This window comes from Patella vulgata, chromosome 3, assembly GCF_932274485.2.
Source record: "Patella vulgata chromosome 3, xgPatVulg1.2, whole genome shotgun sequence".
Lineage (NCBI taxonomy): Eukaryota > Metazoa > Mollusca > Gastropoda > Patellidae > Patella > Patella vulgata.
The window spans coordinates 19,223,664-19,240,443 of NC_065881.2; the positions used below are offsets into that span (position 1 = coordinate 19,223,664).

The following is a 16,780-nucleotide window of genomic DNA, read 5'->3' on the forward strand; positions in this document are numbered from 1 at the left end:
AACCAGAGTATGGTAGAAATACTTGTTTTAAAAAAATATTTCACTGATTGTTATCTGGTATGATCTAATATTAGGTATTATATCACTATTTGAAATGTCTTAAATTCGTTCTTGTTTCTTATTAACTTCCATACCCATAGCATATCCCATTTGGTGCATAAAAATAGGACATTAAACTCCATTTTAATTCACAAATAAATTATTATTATGACATTTTACAGTTTATTTAAAGCAGTATTTCAGAAATAAAAATGAACATGTATATGCATAAAATGTTCATATAATGTTTCGGTGTTTTAACTTTAAATAAAATGTAAACTATATATTCATAATTTAAAGTCTATTGATTATTTCCATTATCATAGTCTGTATCATTTTAATTTTTTTGTCGAAACATTTCAGTGAGCATGAATAAAGACCTGCGTATGTGTAACAAACTCGCGCGCATAATACACCAAAATGAAACTACAATGTCAATAGTTACATAAAATTGAAAGGATACACTAAAAACGTACGCATGTTATGTTTTAAACCAAAGCAGTGAACCAAAACTTGGTTAATAAATGAAACTAGTTATAGTTTAAGAAGTTTGTAAGGTTTCTGATAAACTTTATGGATGAATGTTTCTGCCGCAGATAATGTCTTTATATAAAAGGGAGGAGGTCCCATTATCTCTTCTAACTGGATTCTATGGTTTTATAAGTTCATCAGGTTTAATTTGTCAATAAAATGTAGGGAAATTGAGGAAGGCATGTCGTGTATTTACATCTCTATGATAAGTGAGAGTCAGGTTTATCGTTTGATGATACTCTGCGGCTGCCATTTTTGTACTTGTCAGTGAATTGTGTCATTCTTGATGATGCTTCACTTTCTACTGTTTTTAAGATAAGTTAAATGTCATTGTGATTTTATCTTACATCTGACTCGGCCAAATTGAATTAAATATAAAACATTTGTGTGTAATTTTTGCAGACGGTCTTCCGGTTTTAGTACATATGTATCTGTTTGGCAAGTTTTAAAATAAACGCACTAAAAATTACCAGGTTCATAAAATAAACTGAATTGAATTTTAAAGTTTAAATGATAGAACTGGTCCTAAATATATTGAAATTAATTTTTACTGACAACTTTTTCTCTTAACCCAGTTAAAGACTTTCAGAGATGTTTTCTGTACCCAGTTTCAGAAGCTCTGAAAATTCAGGGAAAGGCATCCTCATGGAAAGCGTAAAGAATCTAATACTCGATTCTCACAGTATAATGTAATTTGTATTAAAGTCTACAGTTCAACTTATTGTGAAGAAACTTGCTATGTGAATGCTTGTTGGTAGTTTAACTCTTCCTTTCCATAGTTAGCTAAAAAATGTTAATTCAAATTACCTTTACTTTGAAAACGTAAATGGATTATAAATGAATGTTATCTATACAATCATTAAAAAATATTGCTGTTGTCTGGAACAACAACAGGAATTTGAAATAAGAGTATGTCATAGTGCCACTGTCCAGACAGAACTTCCCTCATAGCACACTGCATGGTGTATGCCTAGATGGTACTGCAAAAGTAGGACGATGAACCTCATTTCATTTTATTTCAAACCAAACCATTTAATGGTAAAATATATACAGACTAGCATGTCTATTTGAATTCTAACTTTATTATTCTTAGAATAGCTGCAAGTCTGTATTATCAAGACATTTAAAAAAGCATTAAGGGAGAAAATCATGTATGCAAAATGTTCAGTACGTGCATAGAAACAGGTGTCCTGGTACTACTTTCCAGTATTCGATGTGTCAACTAACCTTTTGCTTGATTTGGGCAAGACGTGGTTAATGTGTCCTTACACATAGGACTTTTTATAAAGACGTCTTGTTAGGATCAGTCTCTTTAATGCTTTTGATGGTCATTTGAGTGATTTGGAATCTCTCACAACCTTGAATATTGTGAAAGTCGAATCTTTAAAAGAAAAAGTAGGTCCCATGAAAATACAACATTCTTTACAAATGATACAAACAAGCCAGTGCCACATACAAGTGTTGGGCAATATTTTTCAATGAATCTCTTTGGCGGTTATCTTCCATTAATGGCATCTTAATTAAATGTTAAATAATGTTTTAACATAGATTGAATAATACGATGTACAAAAATGATTTATTAATTGTAAAACAAACTACATTTATTGTAGTAAATCATTATCTAATGTACAATGCCCTTTGTAATCAGGATGATGTTAGATGTATGATGTCATTCTCATGATTAATGACCTTTGTAGACCACTTTGGCCATAAATATCCGTATTCTGTATGTAATTGTTTGATTAATTATGTGATTAATCCCAATGAAAATATTATTGTGTGGTTTTTATAGATAATAAACAAAACATACTAGAAACTGTTGATATATGTAATTAGAACAATAAATCTTGTTAGTCATCATGCTTTACAGTCTGCTTTATAGAGGGGGTTTGGATGGCTGAATGGTTATCGCGTGCGTGCTGTATCATAAGGCCTGTCATTGAGTCAACTGGCGTGGTTTGGAATCCCCAGTTGTACGTGACAAGGAGAAGGGTCGCCTGTCCAACTTCGTGGGTTTTCTCTTGGTCCTCCAGTTTGTTCCCACTGCTAAACACCCCTACACGCAAACAAATTATTGAAATAAAATTAAACCATATGTTAGTCCCGAAATGACCTAGTTTGTGTCGCGTGGACGTTAAACCCAATTTCTCTCTTTCTGCTTTATAGACATATGATTTCGAGCATGGAGGCAAAAGTTTGGGTCCCTGTATTTCTCTATTTCTGTTGGAACATCAGCTGACATAGAATATACCAAAAGTGACTCTCACAGGGTTTCTTTTTTTCATAGAATATGAGTTGTGTTTTTATCAGTGATTCTTGTTTGAATTTATCCCTATTGTTCACAAAGTGTTCAGTGAAATAGATAGAAATGTAATGATTGCCCGAATTTCTGTGATTTTTTGGGTTCCTGTTTGAGTTTGAAACTTAATGTTCAAAGATTGGAATAGATAAAATGCAACGATCATCAAATTTCGGTGACTGTCTGGAACAAATTTTCTCCCGCCCGACTATTTGGTTTCGGAAACTCTAAATTGATTCCTTAGTTGCATAATATGTTCCCTTTTGAAAAAGACCATTTTATCATTGACAGCGAGGTAAATCAAGGGAAGGCTACAAAGGGGGAAACAATATTTGTTGTTGACTTATAGGAATAAGTATTAAATAATTTTTATTTCTGTTTTTCAGAGAGTGTGATTAAATGAATCGGAATAGGTTGTGAATATTAGTTAAACAGACTAAACTTCATCGAGGTATCTACATCAGCTGTCGTCATGCTGATATCCTAGTACAAAATGGCCACAAATTTCAGGATTATTTTTATTGTGGTTTTGTGTTTTTTGGGTGCAGCACAAGCCGATAGAGAAGGTAAGAGAGACACTTGTTCAATAACATACAAAACTACCCTTTTTGTAACGATTTTATGACATTATTGACCATTTTCAACCCGAAAACAGCATAAAATTTACACTACAGAATTACATGTATTTTGGGGTATACCCAAATTGAAACACTTGTTCTTGAGACATTACCAACACAATGAAAAAATATATTTTTACACAATAAAAACAAAAACATAGTTTGAATTTGATATCTTTGACGAAAAGAAAACAAATTCCATGCAAGAGTTCCAGCATACAGAGGGAAAAAGTGATCTTTTACGCTACAATGTAAAAGTTTATAAAAGCATTTTACTACTATGTCCGGTTTCTGATAAAAATTTTGTTTTTGTCGCCTGTATGATGTTTATTGCTCGCAAGTTATGACAAGGGAGTGACTAGTGGTAGTAATGTAATTCAACACATATGCTTAAAACTTCACTAAATCAAGATTTAAAAATTGTTTTTCTTAACTAAACAGTTTTTCCACGTCTGAAATCTGGATGAAATTGCAAAAACAGGATATGACTATCCTTAGATATCAATCAGAAGTTGTATTTTGAATAAATACGTTTCAGGAACTATTCATTTTCAGATGGAATTGTGAGGAGAAACTAGCTATTGTAAGATCTTAAAAGTACCACTTCAAATGTGTCTCCCCTTGTCAGTGGTGCAGAATTGAGGATCTGTCAATGAAAAGTGTCTAATCATTCGGATGGGACAGAAAATTAGGGTCTCTCATAGCACACTGCTGGACGTATGGGTGTCTTTATTAGCATCCCTGCATTGGCCGGGAAAGTTCGTCGGGATTTCCCAACGTGGTTCCCCCTTGTCAGTGGTGCAGGAAAGAGGACCTGACAAGGACAGCTGTCTAGTCGTTCAGATGGGACAAAAAACTAAGGACCTGTGTATACGTTGGCGTGCACATAAAAGTTCCCTTGGCAGTTGGAATTTGATATAAGAGTAGGCCATTGTGCCGCTGCCCAGGCAAAATTTCCCTCATAGCACACTGTATGGCGTATGCCTGTCTTCATTAGCCATGCTGGTGCTGAAAAGTAAGAGCTTGAACCCCATTTTATTTCATTTTCCTCTCCATAAACTAATTGTTTTGGCATGGATCTAAATACCGTAGAACAATAATTTGGAAATCAACTTTTTGAGTAGTCAGGCTAAGTGACTGCAAAAAAAACAATTTTATCGGGTGATGTAAAATTTCTCTGATCTCAAAAGTATCATGTTTTAAAAAAAAAATTGTGCTAGGAGAACACACACATATAATAAGAATCAAAACACATGCGTGACTAAAAATGATGAAAGGACATTTTAAATAGTTGTATTAATAAATTTCTTCTCTAAATGGACCCATCTGCATACCACACAAAATATGATTTCCGTATCCGTACAAAAGAATCGACAGGAACTCTATTTTTGTGTTGATTGAAGTTGTGTCGGGGAGAGAAAAACAAAACGAGATGCTAGAGTGATAATAAAATCACGCCACATGCCCTACGTATTAGGATTATGTCTTGAGCATAGGTCTTGGAATCTCGACTACGACCCGGAGTTCAGTTTACAATATCTAAACGTTTTGTGTATACACTTTCAATTTTGGGACATGTGCTGGCCATGCAAAGAGGAAACACTGTTTATCCAGCTAGATCAGAACTCGTGAAGAAGGAGATAATTATGGTAGGGGGGGAGCACATGACTTGTGTACTGAGAGTCTGATTGTCGAGCTTTTTGTACAGGCCTGCCTTTTCCTGAAATGACTGCAATGAAATTTCCGCCACATATGTTAAAGACAGGGTTATCAGGTCTCTTCGTTATTGTCTTTGGTTATTAGAGAATGTGGTAGGTGTCAATTTATCTGCAAGACATCAAAATCGTGCTGACATTCTGGACAACAAATATAATTTAATTCAATTGGAAACATATTTAAAACAGGAATAATTACCATTCTCAAGCAATACACAGTAAAAAATATGAGATTAATTAAAATGAAATAATTGGAATTCCTGACAACATGCATATGTTACATAATAACCAGGGGTTGTAGAGTTATGCCAATTTGAAACATTCTTGAATTTCTTTTCACTGACTTGTTAACAGAAAAGTTTAAACCGACGATATCGCAAAATAGAAAATGTCTGTGAGATTTAACTATTAAATGTCTGCTTTGTCTGGGTTGATATCGCAGACAAGAAAAAAGGAAATTGATCAGATTAAGCCTTTTATAGATGTTATTTAAAGGATGTACCTATAAGCTAAAATGCCAGGGTTTCTAAGCCTGAAGAATATAGTGAATCTAACTGACCTGTTCTGAGTTCCATGGTCAGCCGTCCTAGCGAATTACACATGTATACCCTGCTTGATTTCCACAAAGTGTAATGAATTTTAATCAGACACCCAACAAAGACATTTAGTAATCTGGGTTATTTTTTATACTGATTTATTTGCCTCACCTTGAGTTCAGACGAAAAAGTTAAACTAGCTCAAATATAATAGGCAGATTTAGCTCTTGCATAATGTATGTTTAAGTATACAGTAGTATACACTGTAAGTAGTACTGAAGTACCATTTGACATTTTTTATCGACTCAAGATAGTTGTACTGGTATTTCAACGAATATGTTTTAGATTTATTTTCATATTCTTAAAATAGATTTGGATGGAAATTGAAATGAACTGGAGATATAAAAGTATATATTGCTACTGTATATATAGTTGTAATGAATGTCACATGTCGAAGTTTCGTCAAGTGTCAATCAGGACATATTCTAGTACAATATTAACATTGTCTTATATATATAATATATATATTTTATATACTTAAATATGGTCTTGTGTCATGCTAAACATGCATTTCCCCGAAACTATTTATAGAGTAGTTATTTATTTTCAATAAAAGTATGGGATATTTTGTATGGGGCGCTCACAGGATGAAAATGTAAGGGTTTCACCTTCATGAAAGGGCAACTTGTCCACTTGTTGTCTGCTGAAGGGGGGGAGGGGGTCGATGGCCAAATGGTTAGCATGTGCAAGCTGTATCATACGGTCTGTCATTGAGTCAACTGGCAGGGTTTTAATTCGGGGGACCCGGTTGTACGTGACAAGGAGTAGGGTCGCCTGTCCAACCTCGTGGGTTTTCTCCGGGTCCTCCGGTTTCCTCCCACTGCTAAAGACCCCTATACGCCATCGAATTATTGAAATAAAATCGAACCATGTGTTAGTCCCGAAATGACCTTTTTTGTGTCGAGTGGATGTTAAACCCCATTTTTCTCTCTCTCTCTCTGCTCAAGTGATGTAAGGCATTCTTTGTAAGGGTTAGTGATTGTGAGAACAGTGAGAGACTAAAACTAAGAACATGTTTAGTTGTCATATTAAGGAGGGGTTATAAACAAAGTTGTACTTGTTGTTTTCTCTAATTGCTTTTTAAGTAGTGAAATGTGTCAGGGACAAGAGATAAGATTAAATAAATATTAATTTACACAGGTAATGAGGCATAAGTTTTAGCTTTTTGCCACATCAAAATTAGTCTATATGGATATATTTCATGTCCGAGTTTACAAAATAGTTTAAAAGAAATGAGCACAATGTCATCTGAAAACTTATTATTATTGCCTAGTAGGGCCATCTAATAGTGGCATAACAATATCAAAAATATTTCTCATAAACAGTGATTAAAGTTGAGTAAATACTGAACTAGCATCTGCCTTTTTTTTTTAACTTTCTTCCGGACATGTATTAATAATATCAAAACCACTTCTGGACAAAATGACAAGCGCTAAAGTGATCATGTCTGAGAAAGCCAGAATTGTGTTGGACACTGTCTATGATAGGTGCCTTATTTCAAGGCTTGCTCGTATGAAAACTGTTTCCTGGAGGAATCAGATATTTGCCAATCTTTAAAATAAACTTATTCAGATCATTTAACAATCAGTAAACTACTTAATTGTAAAGGCTGAATGGTTAGCGTGTGCGCGTTGTATCATAAGGTCTGTCATTGAGTCAACTGGCATGGTTTTGATTCCCCGGTTGTACGTGACAAGGAGTAGGGTCACCTGTCGAACCTTGTGGGTTTTCTCTGGGTCCTCAGGTTTCCTCCCACTGCTAAAGACCCCTGTGCGCAAGCGAATTATTGAAATAAAATTAAACCATATGTTAATCCCAAAATGACCTAGTTTGTGCAGTGGACGTGAAACACTCACTCTCTTTCTCTCTCTTAATTGTAAAGATAAGAAAATGACTGCTATAATCTATATAGGTATTTATAATTTATTTTAAGTATCATTTCATTCAAAAAATAAACTGAGTGTGAAGCAATTTAAGTGAACAAGATAAAAGGGTGATAACGGTGATAATTTATTTAATGTTATCGGCTGTTTTTTTTACCACCAAATGTTCTGTTACATGTGTATGTTTCTAAACCATATGGCTACACCCACATCATCGTACGTATCTCAATATTTTTCTTAGATTTAGTTAGTGTATAAAATGAAATGTGGTGTTAATGAAGATCATGGGCATAAACCATGTAGTGTGGTACGAGGGACATTTTGCCCTGAGTGCAACCTGCTATTATTTCAATTTCCACTTGTTAGTGGATCTTTAACATGCTGCCACTGATATACACAGGATTTCAGGTTTTCTTTCCATCTGAATGACATGGTCCTTTCCCTTTCTGTCTTGCACCAATGACAAGGGGAAACCAGGAACTTCCTCATCTGACACCTAGATTAAACATACGCCATACTCACTGGGCCAAAGTAACATAGGATGACATTTTTAAAATAAGACGACCCAGTTATCAATATCCTGTTCCCTTGTTTACTAAAAAATATTAGTCAAATATGTTTCCATGGAAACACAAGTATTAATAAATCCAAGAAAAAGTACAAATACTATAATAGGTTGATATGTGTACAAAGTTTCATAAAGATACCTTGAGATATGGTCCGAGGCGGAAAGATGGATGGAGCCCATTCTAATATCCTCTTAACTTCGTTTTCTCATCGAATAATAATCTCGATGAATTTAAGAGTTACATAAATGTAGCAAAATATTTTAAATATGGTATATGCAGGTATTCTCTCATGTTGACAGATACATGTAAGATTTGTTGCAAAAGGTGCCCTTGAGAACTATTTCTGGATTTTAAAAGAAAGATATCGGAAAAATTCATAAACAAAAGATAGCAATGTTTAGATGAAAAGATGAAATACTCTTTGACATTATGTATGTAAGACCTACATGTAGTCAAACACATGGAACATCATATTAAAATCTCTAAGGCTGACGATTATCATTTGTGGGATTTTGAATCCGCTGCAAACTACAATGTTGTGAAAGTTGATTCTCTATAAAGAATAAATGTATGTCCAAAAAATTGTTCAATTTTGTTCAGTATTCACAAAGTCATGATGATTTGATTTTTGGTTTATTATCTTAATTAAATGTTAAATATTCATTTTGAGTGGATTAAGCAATATTAAAATAAATATTTTCTTCAAAATGCAAATGATGGATCAACAGTTGCAAGGCACAAAATAATTATTGTAATATATAAATTTGTACGTAATTAGTACAAAAAGAAGTGAAACTTACACTGAAAGTTTGTGTTTGTATTATCACAAATATTACTGATAAAAAAACCCAACATGATCCTGTGAAAGGTAACCTGATGAGAATGGATCTAGGGGGTAATTTGATGTAAACAGTAGGGTTGGGGCTTGCTGTTAGGGGCTACAGGAGGTCCAGTCTAACCTAAACATGTCGTCTTTGTTTCTCTCCATAGCTCTTAAGGATATCCTGCCCCTAGTCAGATGAACATACTGATTAAAGGAATTAGGATCTGCTGAAATAATTAAAAACATATCTAGAACATTCTTGGCTTAAATCACATGTATAATTGTTTATTATTACTCGTGCTATATTTATTATTTTTAAGAAATTCACCAGCAGAGATTTTAAAAGATCTATTTTAATGTTCATTAACATTTTAAACTAATATTCTTCTTGATGTATTTAACATATTCTCAGATAAACGAGGTTAAAAACAGGTTAAATTTATGAAATTTTAACTGGTGAACAGGAAGAAATGTGACTCATTCTCAGAAACCATGGGAAGAAAATTTGCTTTCTAATAGTAATTGTGGTTGTACTTTTGGTATGTAGAGTAAAGTATTAATATATAACAAATTGAAATGCATGGTTGCTGCCAAGAAAATTTGGATTACATTTATAGTGGACCTGAAAACCCTTTTTTTTTTTACTTGACACCCGTTTTCACCCTACTATTGTTGTTTTGTATGAAGCAAAAATTAATTCCATACCTTTGGTAATAAAAGCGAGTAAAATCGACTTGGAACTTGGCATGCTTGCGTTCTTAGAAAATTGCGCATCGATTATCTGAATTTGATTTTTGATATGTCACAATTCCACGATGACTGCGATGATGTCATGCATCATATCTGCTTCATATATCTTGCCGGGACACTTGTACCTGTTAAAAATTCTACCCTATTAATCACACTTTTTTTTGACCTAGATGTATTGAAACATAAGATTTTTTGAAAGCTTTAGGGAATATTTGTGAAAAAAAAATAGATCCAACAATCCATGTAATTCTAATCTGTATCAGTGGGCATTAAATAAAGTCCCCAAAGTAATATTTAAATGATCACAAAATAGCATGATGTCATCATTTTGCGTGTTGTGTACATGTATAAACTGGGTGTATTATACCTCAGAGATCTGGTGATATATATTGGTGATAAAAAGCCAGTATTTACAAGGGCAGCGTAATGTTAAAAGTCAGAGTTGCCTCAGTGTACTTCTGCCATTTTTGTGTTTCTTCAGCACATCTTGTTTAAATCTACAAAGGGGGGCGTTAGGTCTGTTAAATATGTTGCCATGGTTTTTAAGATTATTAGTATAGAGAACAACAGAATTGGTAGTATGTTCTAAATAAAATAAATTATAGAAATATTATTTATGTATTTATATTATTTATTCACACCCTTTTCTGATGCATTGAAAATACGAAACTTATCTCAAATATTTTAAAAACTTGGCCATTCAAGGTCAGAAAATAGTTATGAATTTTTAAAGTCTTGGCCTTTCAAGTTGTAAATATATATTGGTATTTCCTGGTCATTATAAATATTAATAAGTGATATTTTTAATCAGATTTTGTCAAATGTTTGCCTTATTTTCTTGTGCATAATTTGTATCTGACATTCCCAAAATGGAGTCCTATAAAAGTCACATGCCTCCAGTGGCAGGCAGTTTAAAAGTAGGCCTACACATGTAGACATATATTTTAAGAGCTTCAGTGAGCAAAATAAAATTGTTTTCACCATTTTCAAATGTCCTCCCACACTTTAAATTGCTCTGTCGTTCCCAGAAGGAAGCTTTCGCCATTAAATAGAGATAATTTGATGAAAATTATGTTGGCTGTCTTCAATTAAAGAGTAACCTCTTTCCAGAAATTACCTCTCATTTTTCCATTTCTCGCTACTATGTAGGATAAATGTCAAATTATCTTTAATCATTCTAGACTTATGATTTTTTTACCGTTGGCAGAAGATTTTTGAACTATTTTCTCTATTTGCTTGTGTATGATAGTAAAAGAGGTAATTATTTTCTTTGATGAGACCTTATTTCCTCTCCCACTCATATCCCAACAACATTTACAATATTTACATGGAATCTTATAATTGTACATCAGAAAACTATCAGTGAACTCTGCAAGAAATGGTGGAGACAGATGTTTGATAGATTTTAATGGTATTTAAGAATACTTTCTTTCCAAATTATAAACTTTTGCACATTTCACCATGGAAACTAAAAGTGGTGTAATTATTGAGGAAATATGGATATTTTTGTTTTTTTCCAAATTATGAACTTTTTTGAGTAGATATTCTAATATTTCAGTCAACCTTTTTTGTCTTGTTCGAAGGATCTGGTTGTCAGAATTTTCCTGCGTAGCATCTACCACCGGGGGCATTAAAGTTACAGATCCTCATTTGTATATTTGGGACAATATTTAAATTCAAAGATTTACTCAGATTGATTATTTAAAGGAGCTGAGTCGCTAATATTTGGGACCTGGAAATGGACACAAATGCGTCACAACGCATACAATAATGTAATATGAATGTATATAAATTGATTTACATTCAATCGTTTCTGTTTTTACTGTAATTTCTAATCAGTTAAGTTCGGCGACATACGCCAATATTCTGAATCGAATTTCAATCTCTAGCTTCTGGTTATGCCAGTCTACGCCGATAGTATTTATTGGGCATGCTCTGCAGTTAAGAATATAGCGTCACCGTTCGACATGACTTGTGGAATATGCCTAGCCTCGTTTTTCGAGTCCCTTATTACAAATAGCGCTGAAACGCATTATGGTACACGATTCGTGTACCAATTGTAAAATGTTTATTTTGTCTTAAATATTGGATATCAGAAGGCCATCTTTTCCCGGTAAGATCACAACATCAATGTTGATTTAAGCCGACAAATAATTCATGTTTTCAATGTCGAAGAATTTGGATGATATTGCGTTAGAGACTTAGCTACTTTTAACATTTAATTAAGAATACAAAATCAAAATATAAACTGAAGATAAATTCCACTGCTACAATTCAATTAGATAAAAAAAAATAAACCCATCAAACATTTTACCCAACATTTGTAGATGGTGCCTGCCTTAAACTCTATATTTAGCATTTATTCCTGGATCTTGGAGCTATAATTGTATTAAAACAACATACAAATAATCTTGTCAGTAACCAACGTACTGAGAGGATGCCAATATTTCCAATTTTATTTTATCTTTTTAGAGATACAACTTCCACAATAATGTCGATTGTAACAAATTCAAAATACTTCAAATGACAATCAGTAGCTTCAACAAGAACATACTTCAGGGACCCAAAGCACTTATATTTTAAAATTTAGGAAATTATATTTGAACGCATTAGAAAAATAAAAATCCATTTTTCCAATAATCCTTTTAAATTATTTTCTTTTATCCTGTATTCATATACTATCCGAATAAATTATTTCAACATTGCATGCAATCTAAATTTGAATTTATGTTAGATTTCTTACACAGATTATGATAACAGGATTTCATGAAAATTATCCTCCCACTTTTTTTTCCTGAACGGTGCAATCCTGTCCATCATCTGAAGACAAGGTACACAAAATTATGTTCTGAAATATTAAAACATAGCCCCATCTCTTATCATGTCTTCCTACGCTGACATAAGACATAACTCCGGTTCACAGGGTATGGTTTATTAACGGACATTTAACACCATTTTATTTCAACTGTCAACTAAATCTCAGCAGCTGAGTGAAGTATCAGGCAGGAATTTTAATGATTAGGTTGTAAGGAGTGCCCACTCCTTCTGATTTATTGTATCAAGGTCATCTGTAATGTCTGGAAGGTCATCTTGCATGAAGAAAGGACCCTGGAGATTGACTCATCAGCCAGTCATTTCACAGATCATCAAAGTGCAAACTTTAATTACCTGAACACCTTTAATACCAGCTTTGACAGGTTCTCAAAACATTTATGCATAAATAGAGGTTTTTTTTGTGAACTTCTATTTAAGTTAACTTACTGTTGTAAAGCCTATGTTAAGCTGGATTGAAAATGACAGTAATCATTAAGCCAGCTTAATTTTGTCATCTGATCACAAAGGTGGGGCAAATAAAGCCCAGCTAGACACCTATTTTCACTAATTTTTTTTTTTTAGCTCACCTACCTTCTGAATGGCATACAGATATTACTTCCTTTCCCCTGTTAACTTTTCACAGACAATATCAGGCAAAAAAAAAGGCTTTGTCAGACACAAACCCTATGGGATCTGACATTTTGTCCGTCACAGATTTGTCAATTTTCTGTATTTTTCTGGCTATTTTTGATTCACGTCGGAACACAAAGATCAAAATGTCGGGCACTAGTTCATTAGAGCCTTTTTTAAATTCAAATCGAAGCCGACATATTATCTAGCCTTGGTATTTTGATTTTTTATCTTAATAAAATGCTAAATAATCAATCTGAGTACATATTAGCATCAATTAAGTGGTGAAAAATTTGATATTTTAGTTAAATATGCCAATGGCGCATCAGGACTTTAAACATAAAAAATTTCAATTAATTTGTTAAATAAATGTCAAGTATTCTATTATATCCGTTCATTTGTTCGTTCAATTAAATCCATTTGATCTAAGATGGGGGTTTTTTTCAAGGAAAAAAACAACAAAATGACAGTTTCCAGTCATTGAAAGTAGATCTATTATGTTATTAAGATATATTAGTTATTGTGTATTTAGATAAACCAGTAGACATCAGAGAACAACGTAAGTGAATTACGAATGACGATTATTAACCTGATCATAGCAGACAGGGGAACAGTTTTCTTGATCACATCAGAGACAAAAATAACATGATAATTGGGACAAATAACCCATGTACATTATTAAAATCATTTTGTGCGTAGTTTTAATAATTTAGTCAGCAAATTAGTTGTTAGAAGAAAGAAAAAAGGCATTATATTATTATAAAATATTATGTTACATTATATGTATAACTAAAGGTGATTGGTAAGATGGAGGAATTGTGTAATTCATAGGCTAAATTCAGTCTAGACTTGACAAAAAACATTTTATTTTATTTTTATTTGTTTTATTCTATTTTTGTTACATATTGTCTTAATTTAACATAATTAATGTGTATTTTAACATAAATGATGCATATTTTACAATTAAATGTATCATAAATAATGTCCATAGGTTTAAAAGTTTTTAAAGTCACTGATAATCTTTGGCATTTTTCAGATAATATCAATTTGTTTTTCACAGCTACGAGCTTAATATCAAAGGTAACCAATTTTCACGCTTGGATTCAGTCGAATTAAGACACCCATCAAAATATGTAACCCAAAACTAATAGGTGGTGCAGGCTTACACTGTCTGCAGAGTAAATTGACTATTGCAAAATGTTTCATAATATTCAATTCATCATTTACTATTAAATACTGAATGGAATTGAAACATCTTTGGACACATATTCCTTTCAGAGATTGAACTTTCATAATATTGTTGTTTTCAAGAACGGAGAGGGCCTGGCAAGGACAGCTGTCTAGTTATTTGGATGGGACAAAAAAACGAGGTCCCACTACTCATTGACGTGCATTTAAGAGATCCAACCTCGTGGGTTTTCTCCGGGTCCTCCGGTTTCCTCCCACTACTAAAGACCCCTAAGCGCAAGCGAATTATTGAAATAAAATTAAACCATATGTTAGTACAAAAATGACCTAGTTTTTGTCGAGTGGACGTTAAACCACATCCCTTGGTAGTTGGAATTTGATATAAGAGTAGGCCTTGTAGCTCACTATATGGCTCATACCCATCTTCATTAGCCCAGTCGGAGCAGAAAACAGTACGACGTTAAATTCCATTTCATTTTTGTTTGCAAGATATTCAAAAATCCACCACTAGACATGCAGCGACTTTGAATACATGTGAAGAATGGAGTAGGCCTGTTGTAGAAATATATTATTGACAAGGAGAGTATTGGTAGAGTAAATGAAATTAGCACATGGGAGTGATGTCCCTTGGGTGGTAATTACCAGTTGATTAGTGAAGAGATAAAGTAATTAATGTGATTATATGGCTAATTACTGAACTGTGCTAATAGATTGTCTATACCATCCCTAAGGATATGTTATAGAGTTGAAACATCTTCAAAATAACTTGGCAATGGTCTCCTAAAAAATTATGAATTTTTTTTTTTGTACAAATGAGGATGAAGTATTGAAGTTTGTGATAATAGGTGCGAAACTGCAACATGAGGCGATGGATGTTTCCATGTACAATCCTCTATATTCGGATGTACGTCTAAATTGGATTCTTATATTTTGCCCAAAATACATTACACTATTCATTAAACAATCTTGAAGATCGGGAATAATTCATTTTTTTTGTACCTGAAATCATCTGACAACACAATCCAAGACTTAAAATTCTCCTGATATTTAGTATTAAAGAATTATAGCCCATTCTTTTTACATATGAGAACAGAAATCCAAAAAAAAAAATAAATAAATAACAAAGAAAGAAACATTTTAAAATGGCAGAATTATTCTTATAACTAAAAATATTACTTGAAAACATGACACTTGACACTCCATTTTATATTGTTTTCTTTATTTTGATACTTTTTTGAGTCACAGCTGGAAAAAAAAAAAAATCTCGAAAAACCAGCATGTTTGTTACAATTTATACATCTGTGTTTCATTTTATAAATGGTCGGAATTGAATGGTCGAGTTGACAGATATTTAGTACATTTCAATTCTTTTTTAAATTAATCTGAAGGCTTGATATTAAAACAAGCAATTTATACATTATGAAAACAGATAATGTTTGGTATTCTAATGAAAGTTAGCGCCAACCCAGTACAGGATAAAATCAAACCTGCCCATGTTTACTGGGTGCTTGACCAGTTTTGGGCTTAGGAAATTGAAATGGTAGCGATGAAAGTTTCGTTTTAAGTTTTGGTCGTACAGCTAATATTTTGATACATTAAGGCTAAAGAACAGTTTCTTGTTTCGTTAAAAATTCCAAAAATGGCTTTTTTATTACGTTTTTGACATTCTGTTTATATATACGCCCTGAGTACAAATGTTTCAATCGAGGTTATGAATTTCTCACATTGACTATATTTTTCCTGGTTTAACTGTCTGATGGCCGCAGCAAGGTTAGCACAGTCGTGATGGAGCCCACTATTTCCGTAGTAAGAATCCTAACAACAATATAAAGAGATGGAAACCTAAGCCACATGTGCACCCAGCGAGTTTAGGCTACTCACTTTGTTTTTCGATAGCCGTGAATTTATTTTTGTAATTTTCGCAAAACAAACCGATTGGCAAGTGGCTTTCATTTTTCAGCTGCCTTGTAGCCCATTTACATTACTTACAGTGTTTTTACATGAAATTCAGCTTCCATGAAATCTGCTGTTGATAAAAAGTGGAATTTTGTGTCTCTAATTCTTAAATTAAGGGCAATAGACGAAGCTCTTTGATGTGGAATACACTTAGGGCTATATATTGGAATTGTTTTGAAGTTTATTTGGTATCAGTATCAGCAACTTTGATCTCTTTTATTCAAACCGGTTGTGGATGTCCTGAACTTGCGACACAGGACAAAAGTAATATTTTGAGAACATTTTGATTCAAAGTTAAAGCCATTGACCTTTATTTGTATTTTTCAGACATCTAAATTTTCACTGTTCAGGGACCCTTAATTTTACATCT

The 16,780-nt window shown here is 33.1% G+C and overlaps 1 protein-coding gene across 5 annotated transcripts in view; it reads left to right on the forward strand.

The window, feature by feature from the left end:
* Positions 1-16,780, forward strand: part of LOC126815477 (fibroblast growth factor receptor 2) — an 85,110-nt gene that overhangs the window by 28,888 nt on the left and 39,442 nt on the right. For all 5 annotated transcript variants that reach the window (XM_050541137.2, XM_050541140.2, XM_056099479.1 and 2 more), the window contains exon 2: positions 3,256-3,435. In XM_050541137.2, coding sequence (XP_050397094.1) covers positions 3,363-3,435 — 73 coding nt within the window. In that variant the 5' untranslated portion in view covers positions 3,256-3,362. The remainder of the gene's footprint in view (positions 1-3,255; positions 3,436-16,780) is intronic.